Source organism: Otolemur garnettii, unplaced genomic scaffold (assembly GCF_000181295.1).
Source record: "Otolemur garnettii isolate 467f Iridium unplaced genomic scaffold, OtoGar3 scaffold00106, whole genome shotgun sequence".
NCBI classification, from domain to species: domain Eukaryota; kingdom Metazoa; phylum Chordata; class Mammalia; order Primates; family Galagidae; genus Otolemur; species Otolemur garnettii.
The window spans coordinates 5294869-5321315 of NW_003852501.1; the positions used below are offsets into that span (position 1 = coordinate 5294869).

A 26447-nucleotide genomic window follows, 5' to 3' on the forward strand; every position below is an offset into this window, starting at 1 on the left:
TAAATATGTTCTACACTCTCTACAATGTATATTCTGACCAAAGACTTCAAATTTTTTGAGAAATGCATGTGTCTGGATTTTGAGACTAAATTGAAATATAAAGTTAATACATGCTTTTAGGATAATGACAACATTTACTGTTCTTTCAACCACTAGTTTTTAAATTGTACCTTGCATACATTAAATATTTAAAAAAAATATTTAACTAAAACAAGTACATAAAGGGGTCATCTACTACACATAATATCTTAATGTATTGAAAACCACAAATGCTTTCAAGTTAACTTGCTTCTGTAAAGAAATTAGATTTAAAGGTTCTTGGTTTTGCCCTTGCAAGAAGGTCACTAATTAGAAACACTAATGATGATATGTAGCTATTTTTCAAATATGAATCTTATGAATCCATTCATATGAAGTAATACTGGCCGTCAGCCTACTTTGCTGAAAGTGCATTACCTGACCTATGTTTCTGTCTGTACAAATCAGTCTACATGTAACAGGAGAACAATCAATTATCATATGATGCTATTTCAAAGGATTTTAGTGTTCACAAAAACCGTTGGTTGCTTCTTTATATGACTTGTACATTTATGCTGAGAAATTTAAGTAACAGGTATAGTCAAGAACAAAAATGAGGAATAGTTTGAGGTTAGAAGGTAAACTGTTAAAACACTTAAAATTGGCAACTAATCCTTACACATAAGGCTTTCTCAATATAACCCAAAGGAAAGCAGGTAGCCTAGACAGACAGATGATATAAAGCTGTCCTCCCTCACGCTAACTTCAAGTCTTTGTCATTTTCAACAATCACCTCACTATATCATGAATTAACTTTAAAACAAATAAATGTCTTAATTTGAACATGCATAATAAATTCATACTAATATTTTCTATATGCTTTGTATGTAGTATTGAGATTTTAATCTTTTGGGGGGAGGAGGGGGGGGTCTTGCTTTGTTGCTCAGGCTGAAGTGCAGTGGCATAATCACAGCTCACAGCAACCTCAAACTCTTGAGCTCAAGCAATCCTCCTGCCTCAGCCTCCATACCACCACACGTGACCTGAGATTTTATTTAATATTTTTATTTGAGAATAGGATTCCATGGCTTTAAAATGCTATGATGATCAAAAATTCTCAAAAACTGGGTCTCATGCATGTCCTTTGTTTAAATCCTTCCTGTGGAAATGTTTCCTGGTGGTTGAAGTCCAGATGCTCAGCCTTGCTCACAAAGGCCGGCATGATCCGGCCACTGCTCCCTCTTAGGGGCCTTTGTTCTGTACTTTCTCACGTTCTAGGCACTGGTCACTAAAAGGTGTAAGCAGCAATGCCCAGAGATGAGACAAGGATGCAGATGTTAAGGCCAAGGGCTTACTGAAAAGTACAGCAACCTGCCTGGGCAATGCATAGAGGGAATTTACCAGGGACGGGGGTGGAGCCGGGGTGTCAGAGACATGTCTTTTATATGCGGCCTCAGGGACTAGGCAAATTTCAGAGCTTGCCGGGAGGGCATTGGTGAGTTAGGGTCCTTTGGCTCAAACTTCAGGGGTGGGGCTAAATAGGTCCTCTGCTTCCTCTATCTTAGAAGAGGAGGAGGGGGAGGAGGAAGAGGGGAAAGGTTTGTGTGGGGCTAGATTAGGCACCCTGACAGTCACACCCAGCATGTTTCTCCAAGGACTTCTCACCAACTCTTTCTGATGCCTACAATGCTCCCTCCCTTGGTTGGCTGACTGTTTTATTTAGGACTCAGTTTGAGAGTTGTCCAGGCTCAGAAAACACTAGCACACAGTACTTTGAACTGAAGGGGGTTGGAAGGGCCTCAGAAGGAAGAAGTCACCCTGACCTCCCTTACCTTTCAGGGTCAAGGAGGTCACCAAGGAATTCTCTGACCTGCCTTGCCTGAGAGTGGGTCACAAGACCCTCCTTCCACAGGGTCCCACCCTGCCCTGTGCGGAGAGAATAATAACAGGACAGGCCTTACTGAATCCCCCACAGCTGATTAATTACCACTCAGTTGTACCCTCTTTTTGTCTGATCACATTTCTACATGGCTGTCTATTCCTCATCAGATCTAAGCATAAAAATATAGTTGTCTTTGGGTCTTCAATTCTAAAGGCTCCCAGGTCATGTAAAACTCTGATAAATTGGTTACGTTTTTCTTTTATTAATCTGTGGGGAAGATTAATAAAAATGACACCCACTTTGTCACAGGGTGTCAGCTCTGAGACTTGCAATGGGCATAGCTTTTTTCTTCCCCTCCTCAGTCATCTGAGGAGGCTTCCCTGAGCACCCAGCCCTGTCATTCACACACACAGCTTCCTTCTCCTCAGGGTCACCACTTCTCTCTTGTTCAATATCCTTACCCCACTGGCAGGCAAGCTCTAATACAGTGGGGCCTGTCTCTCTTGTTCCAGGACATAGCCTGTCTTGGAACATCCATAGGTTTTGATAACGTCTGCAGCAGGATGAGTAAATGACTCACTCCGTATAAGGCCGATCACTGTTCTATTTGCTATGAAGCCAAAACGTTTGCTCATTAGTACGTGTAAATTCCCAGTTACCACCACCCAAAGGGCCTTAAGCCAATCCTAATTGCCAGAGAAAGAGAATAAACACTGAACAATCATATTATCACTGCTCTGTTAAAGAAGGGAAGACTTAACTGGGACTTGCTGAATGGATAACAACCCAGGCTCTGTGAAAAATGGTCATTTCTGTGTCCTGGTCTACAGAGGGATGTACTCTTAGGTAAACTAGTACAGGACCCAGGCTCTGTTTTTGTTAGACCCAAGAAAAGTTCCCTCCACCCCATTCCTATTAATAGAGAATTCTCTCCAAGAATCCATGAAATCTGTTACTACATACAGTGATTCCTGCTACAATCTCTTAGTGAGAACTTTTACATATTCCCCAAGTTCTTTTCAATCACAAGGGCAATGGTAACATTCATCTGTGACCGAACTGGGCGCTGACTGGCTTTCCAAGTGCCAGCTATGCCTAGGACCTGGGCGGCTGTACTCTGTGTTGTAGTGTGCAAAAGCTGCCATCAAATGTAAGTGAAAACGTGTAGCCCTTCTCCTTAAGTTTCTTTTTTCCTCTAATAGCCCCATACATCCAGGGGATTTAGTAATTCTTCCATATGTACTACAAAATCACATCACTCCCAAACTCCAGGTTGCCAGAGAGCCTACACTTCTTTCCTTAGCCTCTCTAAGGCTTTAGGGAAGCGAACAGCAGAGTCTAGTAGGCATCCCGGGTAACATCTACGTTGTAGCTCCCTTTCAGAGTGGGTGTACTTTGGGTGTACTTGGTTGGCTGTTTTCAGCTGGCTGGAATGTTTTATTCTCAGAGATCTGTCACCACTGGGGGCAGGGAAGAAAGAAGGGTCAAAGGGAAAAGCAAACAACTCACTGATAATGAAATAGACAAGCAATTAGCAAAGATCTGGTAAGAACCTCTTGAAGAACTAATCCCTGCCTGGAATGTATAATACCACTATTCAAATTATGTGAACTATACAACAACAAATTTTTTTTTCGTTGTTTTTTTGCAAATCTGCCTTCAAATGTTTCTATTATTCCTCAAGTGGGTTAAATAAAACCCCCTCTCCCAAAACAAAACAGAACCTAAAAAGATTAAAGTATTTCTTTACTACTTTAAAAGGGATGAAATAAGCCATCAGCACTAGCTAAGCCTGATAGTGACATTAAATTCATTAGTAAAAATGATGATTTTTTTTTTTTTTTTGAGACAAGAGTCTCACTCTGTCACCCTGGGTAGGGTGCTGCGGCATCATAGGTCACAGCAACCTCAAACTCCTGGGCTCAAGCCATCCTCTTGCCTCAGCCTCCTAAGTAGCTGAAACTATAGGCGCCTGCCACAATACCCAGATAGTTTTTCTATTTTTAGTAGAGATAGGGTCTCTCTCTTGCTCAGAGTGCCTGGCCATAAAGATGATTTTTGAAAAAAAAAAAATGCTGTTGGTAAATAGGGAAAGTTGACATGAAACTAAACTGTCATAATTTAAAAAAATAAATGCACTTGAGTCATTCTGGAAATACAGTCCTGAGTCTGGGTAACCAGCAAACCACCTTCTGGTCCACCCTGCATGCTCCCCTCCCCTTGATGCAAGGCAAGGATCTTTCCTCCCATTTTCTCTATAGGTACCTCCTGCCCTCCTCCTTCACAGCAGTGGGCAGTGGCTGAGCTCCAGATTAGATTTCTAATACAGCTAAAGAACCACTTTAGAGGTAAACAACAAGTCCTTCTCTTGCTTCATCATAAATGACAAATGGTATTTGTAAAAAAAAAAAAAATTTTTTTTTGAGACAGAGTTTCACTTTGTCACCCTGGGTAGAGTACTGTAGTGTCATAGCTCACAGCAACCTTAAACTGGGCTCAAGTGATCCTCTAGCCTTAGCCTCCCGAGTAGGTGGGACTGCAGCCACCTGCCACAAAACCTGGCTATTTTTTAGAGGTGGGCTCTCACTCTGGCTCAGTCTGGTGTTGAACTCCTGAGCTGAGGCAATCCACTCACCTTGGCCTCCCAGAGGACTAGGATTACAGGCATGAGCCATGGCTCCCAGCTATAAAAAATTATTAAATGTCAGTCCATAACAGCAACAAAAGGCTCTTGGGATTAAACAGCCTTAAAATTACAGAAAATCAATTATTTCCAGTTGACAAAGGAGTTTAGGCATTGACTAACTGCTAATGAGATGTTTTACTTCCTGAAGAGTCTTCTTCCCTGGACGCCCAGGATGCAAATAGTCCCCAGACACCCCATCTGGGTAAACCCATCAGCCGCTCTGTGATTTCCTACACCACTCACTCCCTTTGTTCCAGTAATGCATTTCCTCACCTGTTCTGAGTATTTAGCTGGCCTTGCCTGGAAGTGTTGTTGACTTTCCAGTTGTTTTAAGAACTCCCCCTTGTAATCTAAAACTAACATGATTGCTGGTTTAGGCTTTGCCCACAGCTCTTCCCTCCATGAGATTAAAGTACCTAATTAATTTCTTTCACAGAACATACTAGGCTCCATAAAGGTGATTCTGGATGGAACCATCTTCTTCAACAAGGCTTCCCTTTCTGAAGCCCTATCAAAACAGTGAAGAACTTTCCCATACTCCCTTGCCTTGACTTTCTCTGAACTTGTCAGATGGGGTTTCACATTCCTCCTCTGTGTTCCTTAGGGAGAGGGTAGGATTTTTTCTATTTGCTTCATGTTCTCCTACATGGAGGCATCTAAAAGGCAACAGTGTGCAACTCCTAGTCCCTAGTTTCCTTGAAATTCTGCATGGGGCTTTATCAGACTGGTAGGCTTTGACCCCTTTCATCACACAGCACAGGGAAGCATCCCTCCCGGCCTCTGCGGCTTTCCAGGTACTCTTAATACACAGGAGATTACGAAGGGAGGTATGTGGATGGCTCTCAACCTTCCGGCTTGGTGAGGTTAGAAGATGTGCGTTCACGTCTCTCTTCAGCTGGGTGACACTGAGCAGAGGTGATGCCACCTGGCTGAGGCTCGGGTCCTGCTTCTGCACATGAGGAAACCTTCATTTGCAGAATGCAGTGATCAGGTTAGGATGAAAATACAGTGGGGCATCACATCTGGTAAGGCCGTGGCATTACAACTAAGGAAGGGGACTGCTCCAGATTAGGAGACTTGAGAAGAAAAGAAACCCTACGTTATGTGCAGACCTCACGTAGATGTAATGCAAATTAACCGACCCTGAAAAGGCAGGGTTGAAGCAATCCAGAAAATTGGTTTATGGACTGATATTTGATTAACACCAAGGAATTACTGTTAATTTGAGATGTGATCGTGGGCACTGGGGTTACAATATATATATTTAATAACATAAACAAGCATTCTATGTATCATAATAAATATTATAATGTCCAATGGAATATTTAGAGATGTGCCCTAAACTATGGGTGAACTGTCCTGGTATCTAAGATTTGCTTTATAGGATTTAGCAAGGAAAAGAATCAGAACCAAAAGGGGCTAGATGAAGCAATTGTGGCAAAACCCAGGTAACTGTTAGCTCTGTGCAATGAATACCTAAGAGTTCCTTATGCTCATCTCTCTACTATAAATGCTGGAATACTTTAAAACTGAAAAAAAAAATCTTATAAAAAGAATGTGTTCAGGGACTCTCAGGCAGACATCACAGCAGGGAAGTCAGTGACATCAGAAAGTATCTGGAGGTGGGCAGTATTTGTCCCCAGGGCTGCAAGTTCCTCTAGGACAACGGCTGTCCCTTATCCATGGGGCTTGGCCCAGTGCCCAGGATATAGCACTAGCACCGCTATATAAAACCAGTCAACTGAGAAAGGCCAAGGGCAGCTTCAGACGCAGAAGAGCATAGCTGGAGGAGGGCAGGGGAGGTGGAGGCTGAGCTTCCTGTGGAAACGTTGTGTGGCCCTGGTCTACGCTGGGCTCAGCAGGTGGTGGGTGACCCTCAAAGGCTGTGAAGAAACAAGGCATGATGAAGCTGTGCTGTAGCTGCAGGGAAGGTGGGGTGGAGAGGGACAGGCACCACGGTAGGGGATGAGGGAGAATGACCATGCAGGACAGAAGCAGCTGGCAATAGAGACAGGATCCTGGGAAGATGGGGAGACCAAGCACCCAGGGATAGAAGACAGACAGGGAGTCCATGGTGTGGGAACAACGTGTCTTGTCAGAGCAGAGGACTCTGCAAGAAGAGGAGGAGCTGGTAAGGGCCCACATGGCCAGGCTGAGTTGCAGACGGGAGAGCACAGAGAGGAGGGGACGGCCTGTGCTGGGGATACCCTCTTCTTCACAGTCATCCAAAGGCTGCCTTGGAGGACCACCAGGACTTTGAACTCACTGGACTCTTCACGTCCCCACTCCAAAACTCACTGGCTGCCCAGCCCACACCACTCTGATGTGCCTGGGATTCGCCTTTATTTCAGCTTTTTACCCCCTACTAGGGAGACGGCACATTCTGACGACACAGATCAGGGAGCCTGCTGTGTTAACATCTTCTCCAAGTTAAAACACTAGATGTTAAAAATGTGCTATAAAATCTACTTGTTATGCAGCTTTTAAGTTAGGGGATGAGATGGATGGTAACACTTTCTGAACTTCTACATATGTTATAGATTTTATATGTATTATTCATTCAGAGCAAGTGTATGATGAGAAAACTAAAGTTCAGAGAAGTTAATAGTCCAGTCAAGGTCACACAGCCAGGCTGGAGCCCAGCTCAGGTCTGTCTGTCTCCACAGTTCATGCTTGTGCCTTGGCTTCATGACACAGCCGTGGAAAAAATGCAGCTGGAATAAAATAAATCTTAACCAGGTGTTGGAAGCAGACATTTGCCACCTGGCCTGGAGAGGTTTGCTGAAATGATGCCATAATTTCCTATCCTTTTGGCTAATAAAAACCTAATAAGTATTTTAGGAGCAAAGTGAGGGAGGGGTGAGAGGGAAGCAAAGGGACGAGAGAGACACGAAACGCCAACAGCCAATACTGTGAGAAAAAAATATTTTCCCCGAAATAATATAAAGTCCATGTTGGAGGAACAAAGTGCAATAAAGCCAGGGTAACTCGTAGTCTAGGTTTGTATAAAGTCTTGTTCAACTCAGCAGCTATACCAATTTTGACTCAGAGGTGTGATGATACCAAGTAGCTTTTAAAACATGACTTTAAAGATCAAAGGATTTCTGTTCAGAGATCAAAGCAGAATGGCTGTTTCTGAATTGAGTGCTCACTCAAAATGGATCAGGGAGTTTCTGTGGGCTTTTGTTTGTTTGTTTCTTTAATATAATTGGTTTTACAAGGAGCACAAGGAGCATGTGCCTAGATGAGGGCGGGGGGGATAATCTTTGGTTTGTTTGAAAATTTTGCTGATGTGTTTTGGGCTCTGCCCCTATTTTTCAGCAGGTAACACTCCATTAGGATTCCCAGATCACCAGTGTGAGGCTCGGAGCAGGGCCCCGACAGCTCTGAAGCAGCCGTGGGATGAAATGGAAGCCAGGACAGCACCAGGCTGCAGGGTGACTCAGGTTTCCCTCCTGAATTCCCTAGGGGTTGTGGGCTGTCTAGATTTCCCCGTGTGCACAGGCCGGGGCCCTGGGGTCATAGAGTCATGCATCACTGTTCACGAGAACACAAAACTAAGGGCAAGCTGGCACAGCGCTGCCTTCACCCAGGGACACAGTAAGCTATACTGAGGGAAAGCACTTAAGGGAAAGAGAATCCCCTGCCCTCCTGGTGAAGGCAGATGCGGCAACCTGGACTGCCTGACCTTGAAACTGGAGACAGCCACCCCACCCGGCTCCCACCAACCCTGATGAACAGGTAGAAAGACAACCCGTAACAAGGGGCGCCTTGTGGTTTATTAGGACTAGTAGAACTTCAAAACTAGGGGTTTTCAACAAGTATATTCACCTTTTTCTTGCTTGCCATAATACTGAAAACATTACAGAACACCCATTCGCCTCACACCAAGGAAGAAAAAAAAATTAAGGGGAAAAAATGTCTGTGGGTGCACACAACATTTTAGGCATTTGTTTATATTCTTTCTGGAAAGTTAAGTCCACATAGGTAGATTTTCTTCCACTAGTAAAAGGAAACAAAACATATGACTTACACTTTAGGAATAAAGAGGGGAAAATGTATTACCAAAACATGAAAAAAAAAAAAAAAAAGGAACGTTCTTCCATGCAGCTCCCAGTGTTCAGACATACTAACAACATGTGCGTGGCGGACTCCTGTCCACACAGAAGAGCCGCTTCCCGGCTTCTCCCTGGAGAGGAATGTTGGGCATGACAGCCTGGAGAAAGGTAATCCGACCAACCCAGGTATTCACAAGAGTCTATAACGTGCACAGACACTGCATCAAGAAAGACTGCCTTCACGAAGGGCAGACTAAATCCAGACAAACATTTTGATGAGTGACCTAAGCATTTTCTTACTTCGCTGTACTTTCTGGATATCTGATTCCCTGATCTCACTCTTCCTTATTATCAGCTTGTCATCCCTAGGTCACGAGATCAGGCTCACTTACACGTCAAGGCCACAGGTTAGTTTTGGAAGACAGTGTTTACTAATGAGAAAGAGCAAAAGCAGGTTAATGAAAATTTAACATTTAGCAGAACAGCATAAAAGTATGGGGCTTAGACAAGTTCATTAATGTGCGAGGTGCAAGTATTTTATCGAATAAATAAAAGGCACAGAGGGAAACTTAGAATATCTCTAGCTACCATTTCAAAATTATTATTGTACATTTGGCACAAGAGGGGTTTTTTTAAGATTAATGCATAAAGATTTTTTGTTCTATTTTTCTATGATTACATTCCTAAGTAAAAGTACTGTGATATTTGCCAGTAACTTGGACCTGGGTTTTACGACTTGGCAGAATATCCTCTCTGGGGCCCTAAGGCGTGCTGAGGAATATGAGCTGAGTAACCCTCTGTAGTTAGGGATGCTGAGAGCCCTGGGGTGCCTAGCCTAGGTTGGCACAGGAAGGGGGGCGCTGTGGGCTGCTCGGGGTACCAGCTCCTGGCCTCTGCATCTTTGCTCAGGTGTCTCCATCTGTGAGTCTATGTTAGCTCCACTTATAAGCAGTGAGATGAACTGCCCTCTCCCTAGAGGCTCGGTGACTGTGGTGACTTCAGCATCTCTCTGTGGCCAGTTTCAGGGGGAGCCCACATGCCAGCACCAGAGTTCCAGCCATCTGAGGCTGCAGGGCCCCCTTCCTTCTTCCCTGCCACTGGACTTAGGTGTTTCAGTCAATCAGTCAACAAACTGAAAGTTTCTGCTATGTGCCAGGCTGACCGCTGGAAAAATCAGATGGGGGTGAGGAAGAAGGAGCGGGAAGGTATGAGAAGACACAGAAATAGGAGGGCTCAGAGAAATGATCTACACCATCTTTGGAAAAACCCAGCTGAAGAAGTCTTTACCCTCCACTCCTCCTGGACACAGAGCGCACAGGAATCCAAGCAGGTGTCAAGGAAGCAAACAAAGGTGATTAAGGAACATGAGGCAGCTCTCAGGAGGCCTAACAGGACAGCAGGACAGGTGGTCCCTCTGCAGAGAGCAGCACACCACCATTATCTAGTCTGCAGATGGACCACCCAGAAAATCTGAGAGCAACTAGGAGGGAGAAAAACAAAGGGGGGCTGCTGCTCTGAGAAGGATGAGCAGAGTCCCCAGATTACTTTCTGAGCAGGAATCCCAAAGAGAAGCAGGACCTGGGACCAGAAGAAACTACAGTGAAATTTACAAAGGGACCAGAAAACAGATTTTTAAAGTACATTTAAACGCTAATTTTTTTTTTATTTTCTGATGTCTATTTTAACATTTAAAAGTGAGTTTTAAACAAGTGAATTTTTTAAATTAAGTTTTTTTAAATCAATGAAAAGCAATGGTTGGCTCATGCTGTCTTTCTTTTCTTTCTTTTTTTGAAGCAGAGTCTTACACTGTGGAGTGGTGTAACATCATAGCGCACAGCAACCTCAAACTCCTGGGCTCAAGGGATCCTCTTGCCTCAGCCTCTCCAGCAGCTGGGAATATAGGAGCCCACCACAACGCTCGGGTGGTGTTTTCTATTTTTAGTAGAGACAGGGTCTTGATCCTGCTCAGGCTGGTCTTGAATTCCTGAGCTCAGGTGATTACCTGCCTTGCCTTGGCCTCCCAGAGTGCTAGGATTACATGCATAAGCCACTGCCCCCAGCCTGATGCTGTCTTTCAAGGCTGACAGCTCACGACTTCTTTCAATGTCACAACTCTCTAGCCAGACTGTAGACAAGCAGTTGATCTTTCCTAGTCCCTTCACGGGTCAAGCAATATGCTCCCTTGTAGACACTATTTCATAAACTCTAATCCCTCCAAAAAGTATTAGCCACCTTCTATGACAGACCAAGAGGCAATCTTGTCACATGAAATATTCTGCACAAGGTCACACAGTAAGGTGGCTGAGCCAAAATTCAAATGTAGGCCGCAGGTCTCTACAAAATGCCTGCGGCCCTCCAAGCAGAGTGGGGTCCCTAAACATAATCAGCCTTGGGAAATGCCTCTTTCTTTGCCCCCAGACACTCAGTCCTGTCAAGTCCTTCACATCCTCAGAGCCCTACAACTCATCTGTTTCCAACAGGAAGCCCTCCCTGATTACTCAAGCCAGGTGGCCTCTCAGGTCTCTGCCTCTTCTGAATATCCTTACTGATCCCAAGTTCAGGGCTAATTCCAGAAGCTCACAGGTCAGAATGAGACCCTGCTCACATTAGAACAAACAAATCAGAGTGCATTCTTATGTCATAGGATATATAATATTTTCCTTTAAGACGGTTGAAAAGAATTTTAGAATTTTGCTTGGAAATTCTCATTTTACTGTGAGATCACTTCAGCTCACTCATCAATCACTGTGTATATCCTTGAGACATAGGGGAGCCTGTAAGTTGTTTGTAAATACAATAAAACTTTTTAGACTTGTGATCCTTAGCGGTTTTTAAGACTGAGATTCATTTTATAGCATTTTGAACATTTATTAACTTCAATTTGCAGGGGTTTCCCATTCCTCAAGTTTTAGAGCCTATGAATTAGTTTTTTTCAGATCTCAAAGAATGTGGTAGGTCCTTGAAAAATCAGTAGGTTGTAAGCCCTGTGTCACAACTGTGTGACAGAATAGCCCTGCACACGCCATGGCCATGTGCTGCTCCTTGTAGGGGTTACCTAACACACACCCAGCCTCCTGCCCCAACAAAGTCACAATTTTAAGCTTACTGAAGACAGTGATTTTTGAATCATTATGATGATTTTTCTACAGTGACTAGCCTGGCTGCTGTACAATGAACACTTAATAAACTCACTTGCTAAAGATAAAATAACACATCAATAAACACAAAAACCATAACTTAATCCCAGTCCTGAAATATCTATTTGAAATTATACTTCTAAAGTCTCTTCACGCGCTTGGATTCTTTCTTTAAAAAAATAAAATTGCTTTGTCTTCATAGCTTTCAAAGACGGCACAAACACAGAATAAAGCACAATGTAGGGATCTCTAAAGCAGTGGTTCTCAACCTTCCTAATGCTGCGACCCTTTAATACAGCTGCTCATGTTGTGGTGACCCCCAACCATAAAACAGTTTTCATTGATACTTTATAACTGCAATTTTTGCTACTGTTATGAATCATAATGTAAATATCTGATATTAGGCAACCCCTGTGAAAGGGTCGTTTGACCCCCAAAGGGGTCACGACCCACAGGTTGAGAACTGCTGAAGCATTCGACTTCTAGATCTTTTGTTTCATCTGAATTTACAGATTCCCTTCTTAGCATCAACAGGAGAGTTGTACTCAAAATTTTCTAAACATTCATATCCCTAATAATATAGCAGTGGTTTTCTAGTACACTGCAAGCTTTTTCTGGCCCTGGGAGGGAAACTTCCTGTGGTAGCACATATACAGATTTTAACAGAGGGCACTGCAAACAGAGGGCATTTAAACGTATGTGATGAAACAAAAACTCACGGTTCCCACTTGGAGCAAGTGGCATCATTTATTCCAGTAGTTCCCATGATCTTCCTCAACCCCAATAGAAAATAATAATTCATTAAAAACACCTCTCCCGTACTGAAGTGGACTTTAACAAGATTCACACAACTAACTAATAACATGCGGTTATCTGGCACATAAACCCTCACCACAGACCCTGATCCTTGGGGGCGGGGGGAACTGGGCCTGAAATGCAGAAGCCTGGTTTCAAAATCCTCTTTGGTAACAAAGCTAAACCTGGACTCCCCTGCCTTAAGATAATATTGCTGTGGTGTCCATTTCTGTACATGGGCTGTTTTTCCACCTCCAGATCCAGTAATAATCCCAGGTCTTACTTGGGGACAGGCTCAACAACCCAGAAAGTCAGATTTCACGTGGCCACAGAGAAAGTGCAACTTAAATCTCACTGAGAATAACCAAAACAATGAAAACTGAGCACGAGTGCTCTCGTGGAGAGCTGAGATGAGAAAAAGACATGCAGGACGCAAGGGCGGGAAAGGCTGGAGGACTGTTTGTCACGCGTTCTCAGAGAGTGGCCCCACCTCTTTCCATTACTGTCCCGAAGCATCTCCTTCCCCATGACTCTGGACTTGGTTTCCAGCTCCTGCACCTCCTCCAGCAATGTCTTTTTGCAGGTGTGCTTGGCCCTGTATCATGAGGGAAAGACAAAAAAACATGGCACAGGAACTTGACACAGCTGTAAAGACCGGTGACTGGTTGCTCTCCTCTCGGGCCACACCCGATGCTGTCTGGCTGAGGCTTAGGGCCGTGTGGACTGTTCAAGGCATCTGTGCATGACAAGGGCTCCACCTCCACAGATCAGGATCACGAATATCAGGAACCCCTCCCCTGACACCAAAGGACCAGACATCTGTAGGTCTGGTGCGGGTGCCCAGTTATTCAGATCCAAAACCCTCCACTTAGAATCAACACAAATATCCCAGCACAGATTTTCTCATCATTAGGGTCCACATGCATAGGCCTCAAGGGCATAACACAACTTACAAAATTACAAAAGCAAGCTGGCTTTTCCATCACAATTTGAACCTTAGCTCTTCTTAATTCTTTTGAGTTACCTGCACCCTTTTTTCTCAATGACACTAAAAGGAATATCTCCCAATGTTCAGATAAGTGATCCATCTCAGGGTCTTTCTAAAATTGAGACTGAACAAGGTTAAAATTGAACTACTGGTCGGAAACAACCTAGGTGAAGAAAAGGCATTTTACAAGATACTGGTTAGACAAAAGAAATATTGTAAAGAGAAAAGGCTCATAAAGCAGCAGCCCACAGCAGGTTTCCTTGTTATGAAAAGCAAGGTGTTGGTTTAACTGCTAGACAAATACATGGTAAGGATGCTGCTGGGTACCAGGCCGCAAACACAGAGTCAGAACGAACAGCAAACACATCTGCACAGAAACGGAAACAGTGTCACGCGGACATTCTGAGGACAGAGGCTGGTTCAGCAGAATCGAATACTGTCGCCCACCCTCCACCTCCAAGAAAAGAAAGTCTGTTAAGATAACACCAAGTCATCTCCTAACACTCAAGTTAATCTATAATGGAGTATTAGCTCCAAGACGCTCACATATGGGCCTGTCATCCTCTCCCACAACGTAAACAAGAGAAAACCACACAGGTTTTAACACTTAATACCTTAATTACTTCAAACAGTGTCCTGAGACCCAGCATTGATAAAAATACTGTGGTTCAAAGCAGAGGCTGTGGAATTTTAATTTAAACAGTAAATGAGAAAAGAAAACATCTAACCTTTTAAGGGCAAGGAGATAGTCAAAAATTCAAATGTATACTGTTCAATACTATTGAACATGTGGGGCCTCAAACTTTGCCCTTATCTCCGGGGCTTGTAAGGCTAGACTGATAACCAACTGACTGGTGTGTCTCAGCCTGCCTGAGCCGCTGGCATACACAAGTCCCAGAAGGGTCATTTGGGTGTGCTCTTTCAGTCTTTTAGAACACCTCACTCCACCAGCATCTTCCCACAATGCCCCCACTAGCAGGGGCTAGAACACCCCCCTTTGGTATCTTCTGGGCTGGGAGAAAGGGGCTTACCAAAGAGGAGGCTGGAATAGGAAAGCCTGGTCTCTTTAGGTAGACAAGAAAAAAGAGACTCTGGCCTACCACACTGAAGCTGCCTTTTTTCATTCATTCACTAAATGGCCTCAGAGGGCAACAGCTTGATGCTCATGGGCGTTGTATGTGTTCTCAGTGGATCAAACTGCATTCGTATCTGAGAGTTACTCAGAAGTTCAGGCTGTTCCACGAGGCTACCTCCTGGGAGCTAGCCTGGGAACTGCGTTGCCTTTGGGGAACACTCAACTGCAACAGTGGGTGTCAGCCAGCTATTCTTTTTGCATGTAGCACTTGGGTATAAAGGATGCTAGCAATTTAAAACTGCTTTCTCAAGCTCCTTTACCTAATAAGGTCTGAACTAGAAAAATGACTCTAAAATTGCCCCTTTCAAAGTCTACATGTGAATGGATTAAACATAATATTTATAGGTGACAGAGTCAGGCCGTGAGCATCAGCCAGTGGCACATCATTTAGGTATGACGGTGAGCCAGGGTTGGGTGTGTTCCAAACTGTAGCTTTGACAGAGTAAGTGGCTATTTGTAAACAGCTTATCCACTATGGCCCAGAGCTTGCTTCATCGAACTCCACATGAAGAGGCCAGATGACCACAGAAGGATGGTGGTGCTTAGCTACTGACACAGGTGTGTAGAGTCATCTCTGACATTTCAAGGGACATTCGGTTCTAAGGAGCTTTTAAAAGAAATGGATTGGTTTAGGATAGTGAATCTTCCATCTTTTTATTTCTGAAGCTTTTTCCTAGACTCTTCCTTTTGCTTGCAAGGATAGTTGAGTAAAAAGAGAATTTTAAGTTCTAAATGTAGATGAAAAGTAAGTACAATGTGCTTCAAAAGATTATTATATATTTAGTATAATATTGAGTTAGTTTCATTAAAAAGTTAAAAAAATACAGGCCCATTGTATATAGAAATTACTCATTACCTCTTATTTCCATTTAACTGCCTATCTGGGATCATAATAAGGAAATGAAATCATTCTGGAATTGGGGAATGTATGGTGTGATGAATGGTAAAGTACAGTAGATACAGATAGATAAAAGAAAACTGGTTCCTCTGTATTCCGTGGCCTTGAGCTTTATATTATTTTAATAAAGCAATACTAACAAATTTCCCCTCAATGAAAATCTGAACATGGCAGCTTACCTAAGCATGCTGTCATAGGTAAGCATTTTGGAAGAGTATAAGCTAAAGGATATTAAACTAGTTCTGGGCAATTTAAACTTCATGCTTCTAATAAAAATGCTCATTAGCCAGGTATCAAATGTAATCAATCAATTATTTTAATAAAAGATAGGTTAGTTTGGTCCCTCATGAAAATTCAGGTTAGCAGGATAATAGTGGAGACATTTTATGGTGTTCCAAATCTGCTTTAAGATAGTCTAATAATGAATCTTCATCCAGAAAGTTGACAGACTTCATGGAAAAAGTGACTGAATTACCTCATTCTGCTTCTCTGTTCTCCTAAAATGGAAGCAAGAGACTTGGGTGAGAAAGGGGGGAAATTCAGGCAGATAGAGCAACTCCCTTTCTTGAGCACTCATAGAAATGGATGTGGAAAGGCAGGGCTACCTTGTGCTAGAAGTTAAAAGCCCTTTCAAAAGAGAACAACAGCCACCAACATCCAAAGCAGAAGGCTCAAGGCAAAACTGAAGAACTGCAGTAATCCTATGGCAAGATCTGTCACCTGGCCATGTGCTGTCATCACAGAGTAAGTTCTAAGTTGCTCCTTAATTCCCATTCACTGGGTAGTCAAGGTACATCACTGCATTCATTATCACACCTCAGTAAATAGTTGACAACTTAAACCAAATGATGGGTGATTGGGGACGATCGGGACTAATATTTTTGTTCAATGTATGGGAAGAAAAAAAGACACATTTTCTAAAGCTGTAGTTCAGAAAGAAAAATCACAAGTGAAGCTATGTGGCCTTAGCAGAGATAAACAAGTCAGAATGTACCTTCTCTTGTTCAGAGACACCTCTGAATTTACTTGCCTTGGCAACAAGTTTTTTAGTCTCTGAGTATAATATTGAGTTATAATATGGACCCAAACACCAGAGGGAAATGCCCAAATATACTCACAAAATCCTCGTTTTAAAGAGCTAGGTGACTGTAGTTGAGACATTAAGCAGATATTACAAACTGAGCATATATGTAATTTGGACAAATACTCCAGGTGACGCCAATATACACTATCTTTGCCACTCTTCCAAATAAAACAAGACAAAAATGTGTTTTAGGAAGTGACTCTGGAATTCAGCAGGGACATTCCCAACTCAGCCCAGAACTGAGATACAGTCAGCTCCTAGGAAGAGCTGTGTATTGGGTTCACGGTGCTGGTGTCAGACAGCAGGCTTGAGAGGAGCCCCACACAGGGCCCGCCTCCCCTGCACCCACCAGCAGCACCACCTCCCAGAGCCCTGGTCCCTGCACTAACCTGGCCGGCAAGCTCCTTGGAAAGGAAGTGACTTTTACTCATTCCATATGGTGGAGCTGTAAGTGTTTGATTTATCCTTGTTAAAATGTAAATGGTGCTAATTTTATAGCACCAGGGGAAACCAAAAACAAGTGTCAAGTTTTAGGGAATAGATAATTTGCTTCATGGTGACAGGGAATTTTTACTTGGAATGCACTGGAAAAGATCCAGAAAACAGACAAGGCGGCACAGAGACTTTGTAATCTATAAACATTCTCTTTGAGACGGCAGGAAGATATTTTCACTAACGTCTTTTGCAAATGTATAGTCTCAATAAAACACTTTTCATGACAATAAGATAGCATAGTTAAAACAGACTAATTTATACTCAGATTACTATCTCTCGATCACTACAGATTGAAAAAACCATCTAATATAGGCAAGACCAGGCTATATTTATCTAACACAAACAAGGCCAAAAAGGGGATATACTGAGCCAAAATTGGACCTATTGGCTGAAAGAGCAAATAATAGAATACTTTGTTATGGTACATCTATTAGATTAAGAAAATAGCTTTTCTGGGTATAATCTTTTAATTTCTGAGGGTTTTTATACTACTATTCACAGAACATAGTTTTAGCAAATAAAATGGAAATAGTGGTAAATCAAAGCACTTAAAAATTAGAATAATTTAATTTTTACTAACAGTTGAAAACTCGGTGAATAGAAAGAAAGTATGTGCTATAGCGTTCTTTTCTTTTCTCTCCGCATTAGGTACAATCAGTTGTCAAGATAATGCCAAAATGAAGACTTTTTCAAAAGACATCTTTAACTGTCAGACAAGAATAATTCTCATTGAGTACAGGACTAATGGAGAGATAAAAATGAAATCTGATGTCTTTTCCTGGAAAGTTCAGATTAAACTCTCAATTCTCTAACTTAGGGCCCCATAACAATTATGCTTTGCCCAAAGTAAAGCCAAGCTAGGAGTCTGAATTTTTCAGGGAAGTTGGCAACTATTTGTAGAAAGAATTGGGCCCACCCTCGGCAAAAATCACGATTATCTCATTTGGAGTGTCCTCCCCAAATGATGAAATTAAAATTCATGTTATCTTAGAACTTAGCTGTTTGATATGACACACAAGGTATTTTGGAAATGATATATTTTAAAATGTAGAAGCAAAATTTATGAATTAGTATGACTGAATTATTTCCTGTTTCACCAACATTATAACTTCATTTTGGGGATTAGTTCATAGATTTATGATAAAATCACTCTCTAGAAGAATTTTATGATAAGGATTCCTACTGGGGATTGTTTGGAAAAATGAAAACTACTTCCTTCTTGTAATCTGAAATGCCTCACACACGCACATATGATTTACATATATACAATTTTCCTGTCAGCAGGGGACTGAAACCCAGGCCATATTTGTGATCACTGGACAAGTTTAGGACACAGAGAAATGAATTTTGAGTCATCCTTCTTCAACCTGATGGAGCGGGTCTGTACTCAGAAAGCTCCTCCTGATCATCATGCACAGGGCAATGGCCCTGGGGACCTCCACACTGTCTCTCTCAGGGCTCCTTTTGGCCTATATTTTCATATCAAGATGAAGCACAAGTTAAATTTAAAAATTAAAAAAAAAAAAAAAACCTTTTGCTGGCAGGTAGTAGATTTGTTTTTTCCAGAGCTTCTGCAATGAAAGACAATGACACGCACAGAGGAACCAGACTTACGGTCACCACTTCAGTTTTCAACTTACGCTCTCCATGCCACGTCTTCAATCAAACAGGCAGTAGGAACCAGAAATAAGCCTAACCAGAAGTGCGCGGAGCTCAGGACCATAGTTGCCTGCAAGAGACAGAAGTGACATGTGTATTAATACTTTTCCTTTCATAAGCAGCAAGAAGTAATTTAATCAATGTAAAGCATCCTACAACACAAAAGTACAGAAAGTGTTAAACTCAAGGAAAGGTAACTCATGCCCCTAGCAGGAACTGGAGCTCTAAAAGCCTCTGGTCTTGTAGTTTGACAAGTGTTGTCCCTTTAGAACTGCTCCAAGGCTTTTCTGATGAGAGTGCTGTCCTAAATCCTTCCTTAAAGAGAAATGTCGGAGCCACACTGCTTCACTCGGGAACAGACTGCGCCTCATCAGAACTTCCTTCACTGTGCATTCGTCTCCCAGTCAGTACCCAAGTCTCAGCTACTTGGTGCAGGGCACGGTGGTTCTCCCACCAAGAACAGTTAGATGAATAGGTTATGGTCCTCACCTTCGAGGAATTTAAAATCCTGTGGTATAATATCTACTGAGTGGAATATAGTAAATACAGTATAAATCATGAAAATATCCTATGATGCTTCTAGGAAGACTTTTTTGTTGTTGTTTGGAGCCAGAATCTCACTCTGTTGCCCTGGGTAGAGTTCCATGGCTTCATCACCACTCATTGTAGCCTCACACTCCTGGACTCAAGCAATCCTCTTGCCTCAGCCTCCAGAGTAGCTGGGACTAGAGGTGCCCACCACAATGCCGGGCTAGTTTTCTATTTTTGGTAGAGACAGGGTCTCATTCTTGCACATGCTGATCTGGTACCCCCTTGGGATCCACCTGCCTTGGCCTCCCAGAGTGCTACGATCACAGGCATGAGCCCCTGTGTCCCACCTGGGAAGACCTGTTAAAGATGACAGACCATGGAATTGCCCAGTAAGATGAAGAGGATTTCAACAGACAGAGAGGGTTAAAGGGAGGGAGTTTCCAGGCAAAAAGGAAAGATGGGCAGAGCAGCGGAGAACACAGCTCTCCAGAAGGCAGACTTTTTCCGCAGTACCCTGGGTCTGGGAGAGCTCTGGAGGACGTGGATAGAGAGGATTTTGAGGAACAGAACTGCAGGGCCAAGTTAGATGTCAGGTGAATTGAAAAGAGAACTTGGGGCCAAAGCAGATGGAGGAAGGAGTTTACACTGAACAGAAATGAGGGGCTGGGGAGCAGATTCTTTACATTTGGGTTTCAAGTGAGCAAAGGGTGGTAGCATGGAGTGGGCCAGAAACTGGCAAGCTGGCTGGGAAAGAGAGGCTACCTGGTAAAAGGACCAAAGTTAAAAGTGTGACCACACCCTTCTCCTTCACTGGGTTTTCTTTTCTGGAGTCCTCAACCACTTGGTGCTGCTAGAACTCACTGCAAAGTGGAGTGAGACCTATAGAAGGAGGGAGAGGAAGGGCAGAGGGACAATTAACCCAAAGACCCTTGCAGAGACTTGGAGGGGCTGAGAATTTGGGAGCATGGGGCAGCCTCCCTTGTACAGTACTAGGAGGCGCTCCACCTCATTCAAGCCCAGCACTCCAGCATCAAGCACTCCCTGGTTTACACTCTCTGTTCCAGCAGAGGGTCCCATGGCTCATCTGTGTACAGCACTTCCCTGCTGGGGGGTCTGTCCTCACAGTGTACTCACCCCAGTCCTGGGCATCCCTCTACACCCATGTGCCAAGCCCACAGCTGGTCACAGCCCTCTGCCTCTGAGTCCCATCAGAGCCCTGTCCATGGCGCTTGGCATTTTATGACAATTAACCTGAGAAGCAGTGAAGTTTGGGGGGAGAGAGCTCAGCTCCAACCCTGGCTTGGGGAAGACTTGCTCTCAATCATGAATACTAACTTTTGTAAGAAAAATTTTAAACTTGAAAAACATGTGAGTACATGTCTCCTTATTCAATGACATAGCTCAGAATTCATCCTAAGGAAGGAAATGTGTAAAAAAGTATAAGCATATTCCTGAGGATGCTATGCTACTGTGTTTCCCTGAAAATAAGACCTACCCAAAAATAAGCCCTAGCAGGATTTCTATGCATTTGTTAAATATGAGCCCTACCCCAATACTAAGACCTAGTGCTGCATAGCCACTCCATGCATTTTGGCATGGAGCAATAAGGAAGACTGGAATACCTTTTATCTGCCACAGCTCCTTTCTCCGAGCTGTTTGCACTTGCATGGGTACACGTGTGGTAACCGCAGGGCAGGTATCCTATTGCACACATGGGAACAGCTAGGGGAAAGGAGTTCACGCATCACTAGCACCAGCCCCACCAACAAGGTCAGCTCCTCCGTCAGGTTCCAGAAGAACATGACTTAACTGTATTTGAGTAAGTGTAGATTGTTGTATTATACTTAATAAAGATAAGAATTCCCCTGAAAATAAGCCTTAGTGTGTCTTCTTGAGAAAAAATAAATATAAGACAGTGTCTTGTTTTGGGGGAAACACAGTATCACAGAAATTAGAAAAAAATGTCCAAGAAGAGGAATTAGTAAACATATCGCGGTACCTGCATGCAACAGACTTCTGTGAAATGATTAAACTGATACATAATGGTATTTGCTGACAGAGAGACATGTTATATTACATTGCTAATGGAAAATATGGATCCTAAGATAACATCTCACAGGGGACCTATCGTGGGGACTGTGGATAAGGAAGTGCAATTGGCCTGAGCCTCAAAATCACACTAGAGGTGTTATCCCAAATGTGCACACCTACACAGCACCGCATCTTACACGCGTGGATGTCAAGACACATCAATATGTACCGTGAGTTTTGTAGTCCTATTTTGGTATGTTCTCACCTTTAAGAAAAAACACTGTAGGATGTCAAAACCAGTGAGGTGTCCCAGGCCCTGATGGAGCTGAGAGTACCTACCCTTCACTACTGTGCATGCTTGTATGTTCAGGAAAAACACGTGGAATGGTACATTGAAATGAGTATTCTTTGCAGCAATTGGCCACTGGTATTCTCATATCGTAGTCTATCTTCACTCCCTGCTGCTTCTACAGAAAACATGGACTACGTATTATAATAACATTGTATAACACACGTGTGTAACTCTGCACATATGTTACTATGAAAATTTTAAGACAGACTGTGTTCTGGTCCACGATTTCACTTCTAAGGAAACAGTCAACAGCGCAGTGTCCTTTCTGATTGACCTGTGCAAGTTTCAACTTGCTCAGCTTATAGGGGCTGCTGGGAGGGCTTCATTTGCTTTCGTTCATGCAGATTTTATGTTTCTTAAATTTGTGTATCTCAAAACTTTTGTAATGACCCATATATAACATATATGTATAATAGCTAAACTCAGCTGCCTCTCTTGAACCAAGAAAACCACACGGAAGAGGTTGGCTTAGCCTGTTCCCCCCAACCCCTGCTTGAGTTTCGTTCTTCCTAAAAATGCTGAGGGTGGTGGCTGGCCCATGGAAGGTAGGCCGGTTCAAGTTGTACTTGTGGGAATGTGTACAGGATCATTCGCTAGCTATACTGATCCAAGAATGCAATAGGTTTTGCAATTATAATGTATTATTTAAAATAGATTAAGACTCTTTATGTACTCCAAAGTAGGCTGAATACTATGTATCAATACGAAAATGGATTAGGAAACTCAGAACTTTAGTTGCTGAGGGAGAAAAGGAAAATGAGCTTTGAATCCCCCCTGGGTAAATATGAAGCCGCCACCATCCCTGCCTTCAGACTAACAAATATTATATGGAGATTTGCTGTTCTGCTGTTGGTTTTTATGACTAGGAGCTGTGAAATAACATGTGTAAAACTAATTTTAACTGTATGTCTCAGAATGGTTCCTACCATCCTGATTGTCACAGATTGACTGGCTCTGAAGTTCTTAAATCCTTCCCAAGAAATTTACTAACCACCTGGGTGCCATATGCCTAGGAATCTACCGTGGTAAACAGAGAAAAGGGGCTCAGGTAGGTGGAATTCCTTGTTACATGAGGACACAAGCCAGTGCCACAGGGCTGCAGGCTTGTCTGGTTGCGCAGCCTGTGAGCTGTGCAGCTCCGCCTCGAGTGAGGTCTGGAGTGTTCACCAGAGACACCCACAAACCTGGGGATCAGGATTGGTGAATTCCTTAGCTCCTGCCACGCTACTAACCACATGTATCCCATGACCGTGGTAAGACTAGAAATGGTTTATTAAAGAAAGGCTGCAGCAGCCAGCGCTGCCTGAGGTCAGTCTGTTCCCCAGTGGGGGGTGAATTTGAAAAGATGGGATAAGGACTGAGAAGGCAATAGGTTCCTTTCAAGGAGAAGGACTAGGATCTCTGTGTGCATCAAATACTACATTTAATCCTTCATGATCCCATTTTACAGAAGAAAAACTAAGTCTGTACGTTCCCCCAAGCACCTGTGGCAAAGGGATCAGGACACAAAGCAGCTGGCTGCTCCAAATATGCTCTGTCTCCCACATCCCCTGCGTGAGGAAAGAGAGCTTCCCTCTCCCCACAGCATCTCCCCGGGCAGAAGAGAGCGCAGTACTCACTGCCTAAGTTTAACTTCCATTTAACACCAGAAACACCAGGCACCAGCTTCAAATTTTAAGTAAAAGAAAATTTGGGACCTGCCAGAGCTACTGATGCCAGGGACATGGTCAAGGTAATTCAGAGGTCCGTGGGGCCGGCCAGCCTCAGCATGCTCACCTTCAAAGTCTGTGCAGTACTGAAAAAGGACCCACCAAAAAATCAAATAAAGATCAACGAACTGTTCACTCTACTCAGTTCCCAAAGGTCAATTCAAATATATGGAGGAGCCACAGACCCAACTTGAAGGAAGCATCTCACTGCTGCGCTATCACTGGGGGCCAGATACAAGTTGGCGTCAGGAAACATACTCCCAAACTGAGCCCGAGACGCAGAGTTTGGTTCAGTGGGGCTTCGACAGCAGTGAATATCTCCCAGGTGTCCCACCTGGGTTTTCCCAGGACTTGGTGTTATCCGTTTTGTTGGCTTTGTTGGACTCCTTTTGGCTAGAGCAGCGGTTCTCAACGTGTGGGTCACGACCCACAGGAACTGTATTAAAGAGTCTTGGCATCAGAAAGGTTGAGAACCACTGAGCTAGAGGTTCAAAGTAAAGAAGCTGGTGTATCCACCTGGTTTCACGGGGTTAGCTGCCTCTACCTATTATCCACAACAAGCTATCACATTTGTCCAGGTCAGGGGGGAGAAATTATATGACTGGGGTTTACGAGAGTACATAGTCGTAGGAGTTTTCTGGAAGGGGAACTGTCAAAAGCCAGGAAATGTGAAGAATTCACCTGGAAATAAGTAGAAAACTCCATGCTCTTCCCATTGTAATCAGATACAGGTAAACTTTGGAAAAACTCCATATAGAAAACCAATATTTCTATAGAAAAATGGCAGGGAAGTCAGTACTGAATGTATTAAACTGGCATTCCTCATCAGGAAAAACTATCTAGGCTTCTGTTATCTTGGGTGATATCATCCTACAAGCAAATGAATCTGCAATCCTGTCACCTAGAGATAACGTATAAGCCTTCGAACTCTTCGTTCTCACGTTGCTATTTATGCACATAATTAAAATTCAAGTTTAAAAAAGAAAGAAAATTTGGAGAACTCGTAAAGTTACAGAAACAAAGAAAAACACAGAAAGAAAAAAGTTTCCAATCCATCTCCACTGAGCAGCAGTGACATAACAGCAATGCCGTTGTGCTGTAACAACAATTGGGTTTCTGAGAATAGCTGTAGTTGTGATCTCTACCTCCTCTCCTCAGCCCCCCTTGCCTCCGTCCCTCCTCTTGAAAAGGTTGTTCTGTTCAAAGGCCAAGGGAGCCTCTGCTTTGTTTTTGAGGTTTGGTTTTCCAAAACCCTGTTTTCTACATGAATGTCAAAAGTTAAATCCTCTTCTCTTTTTACTGTGAACCCTTTTAGGAAGGGTGGCAATGCAAGTTCCAAGTCGATTTGCTCAGGTGCCAGAGAAACAGTTGAACAGCCAGGAGCTGTGCACCCCTCCAAAGGCCTAGGTGAGAGGCAGGTGTGCTGAACACCCATCACCTGCTGGGTGTACACATTCTAAGTGCACCAGAAGGAGACAAGCTGTAGCTCTGCAATGCTGAAGAGAAACTACCACGGCCAGGTACTTAGAAAGCCCACATAAACTTGCCACAGAACAGAGGGAGCAAATTCCAAGCAAATTTCTGAAATCACACATGCCTACTGTTTCCCCATACAATGTCCCTATGAGCCTGGTGCCAATTTTAAGCTTAGCTTTTCCTGAAAACAGGGTGATTATCTCCATTCAATACCCTGGAACATCCTCTGAAGATTCAGAAACTCTGCGTGAATGCAAATGAAGTTTTAAATAAACCACCATGTGACCCAGCAGCACCTGCACACCTGTGATAGCTCAAAACCACCCTGCACACCCAGTCCTGATGCTGACCCAGCAGCCCACTGGTGCGCCTACAACCCCGGCAGGAAGTACATGCAAACCCACAGCTTCTAGCCCAAGAATCTGCCAACTTGGCCTCCCTATCTCCTGCAACTGATGGTGGGAGAGGTGAAGCAATCGCCTATAAAATATCATTCCTAAAAAAGTTAGTGTCATTAAAAACAAAAGGTAGAAAAAACACATTGTTTTTTGACAATGGGCTTTACCAATGTTTTTCTCATGGAAGCATAAGGGAGTTTTATCAATAGACCTTACTATTTCTTGAAATGTCAAAAGTCATGGTAGTTTATTAACATAATAACATGATAACAGTTTTGCAAAAGCGTCCCCTTATATTCTTAAGGAGCGTCCCCTTATATTCTCATTCACCCTCCAAGATGATGAGGCAATGATTTCTGGGGGTTATAATTTAAATACACGAAAATGCACAAATCTTAAGTTTGAAGAGTTCTGTCAACTGCCTATACCACCCCAAACAAGGTATAGAACATTCCACTACTCCTCTAGGGCCCCTTTCGGACAATTCTCACCTCCACAGGCCATCACTGCCCGACTGTTGTCACCATAGTTAAGTTTCACCTACTCTAGAATGTCACATAAATGGAACAACAAAGTGTGAATTCTTTTAAGTCTGTCTTCTTTTACTCAATGCAGTGTCTCTGAGATTGATCCCTGTTGTTGCATATATCTGTAACTCACTCTTTTAATTGTTTTGAATGGTATTCTGTTGCCCGGCTATTTCCTAGTTTGTTTATCCAGGCGCCTGGTGATGAACATGTAGGTTATTTCCAGTTTGGGCCAATAATTAAGAATAGGGCTGCTATGCACATGCTTGTACATGTCTGTTGTGTGTGTGTGTTCACATGTTTCCAATTGGTTAGAGGAGCAGCCGGGAGTGGTGCTGCTCTGTCATATGGGAAGTATAACTTTAACTTTAAAAGGAGTTCCCTAAAGAGAATGTTTGAATAAAGCAAATGGAAGAGCATTCCCGTTGCTCCATGTCCTTGCCAACGTTTGGTGTTGCCAGTGGTTTTGATTTTAGCCCCTCTAATAGCTCACTAGGGTCATGACACTGTGCATGAGGTGGGACCACCGTGGCAAACAGGAGCTATTTAAGGCAGAAGCTTCACAAGAGGGGGCCACTCTCCACCAAT

General features: G+C 43.2%; 1 protein-coding gene and 1 pseudogene across 2 annotated transcripts in view; one reads left to right on the forward strand and one right to left on the reverse strand.

Moving 5' to 3' along the window:
- The window catches only part of ATP8A2 (ATPase phospholipid transporting 8A2), a 625592-nt gene that overhangs the window by 43080 nt on the left and 556065 nt on the right, over positions 1–26447 (reverse strand). For both annotated transcript variants that reach the window (XM_012809508.2, XM_012809509.2), the window contains 2 exons: positions 18817–18905; positions 13067–13171 (listed from right to left, as the gene is read on the reverse strand). In XM_012809508.2, coding sequence (XP_012664962.1) covers positions 13067–13171; positions 18817–18905 — 194 coding nt within the window. The remainder of the gene's footprint in view (positions 1–13066; positions 13172–18816; positions 18906–26447) is intronic.
- LOC100963964 lies at positions 23473–24153 on the forward strand (annotated as a pseudogene).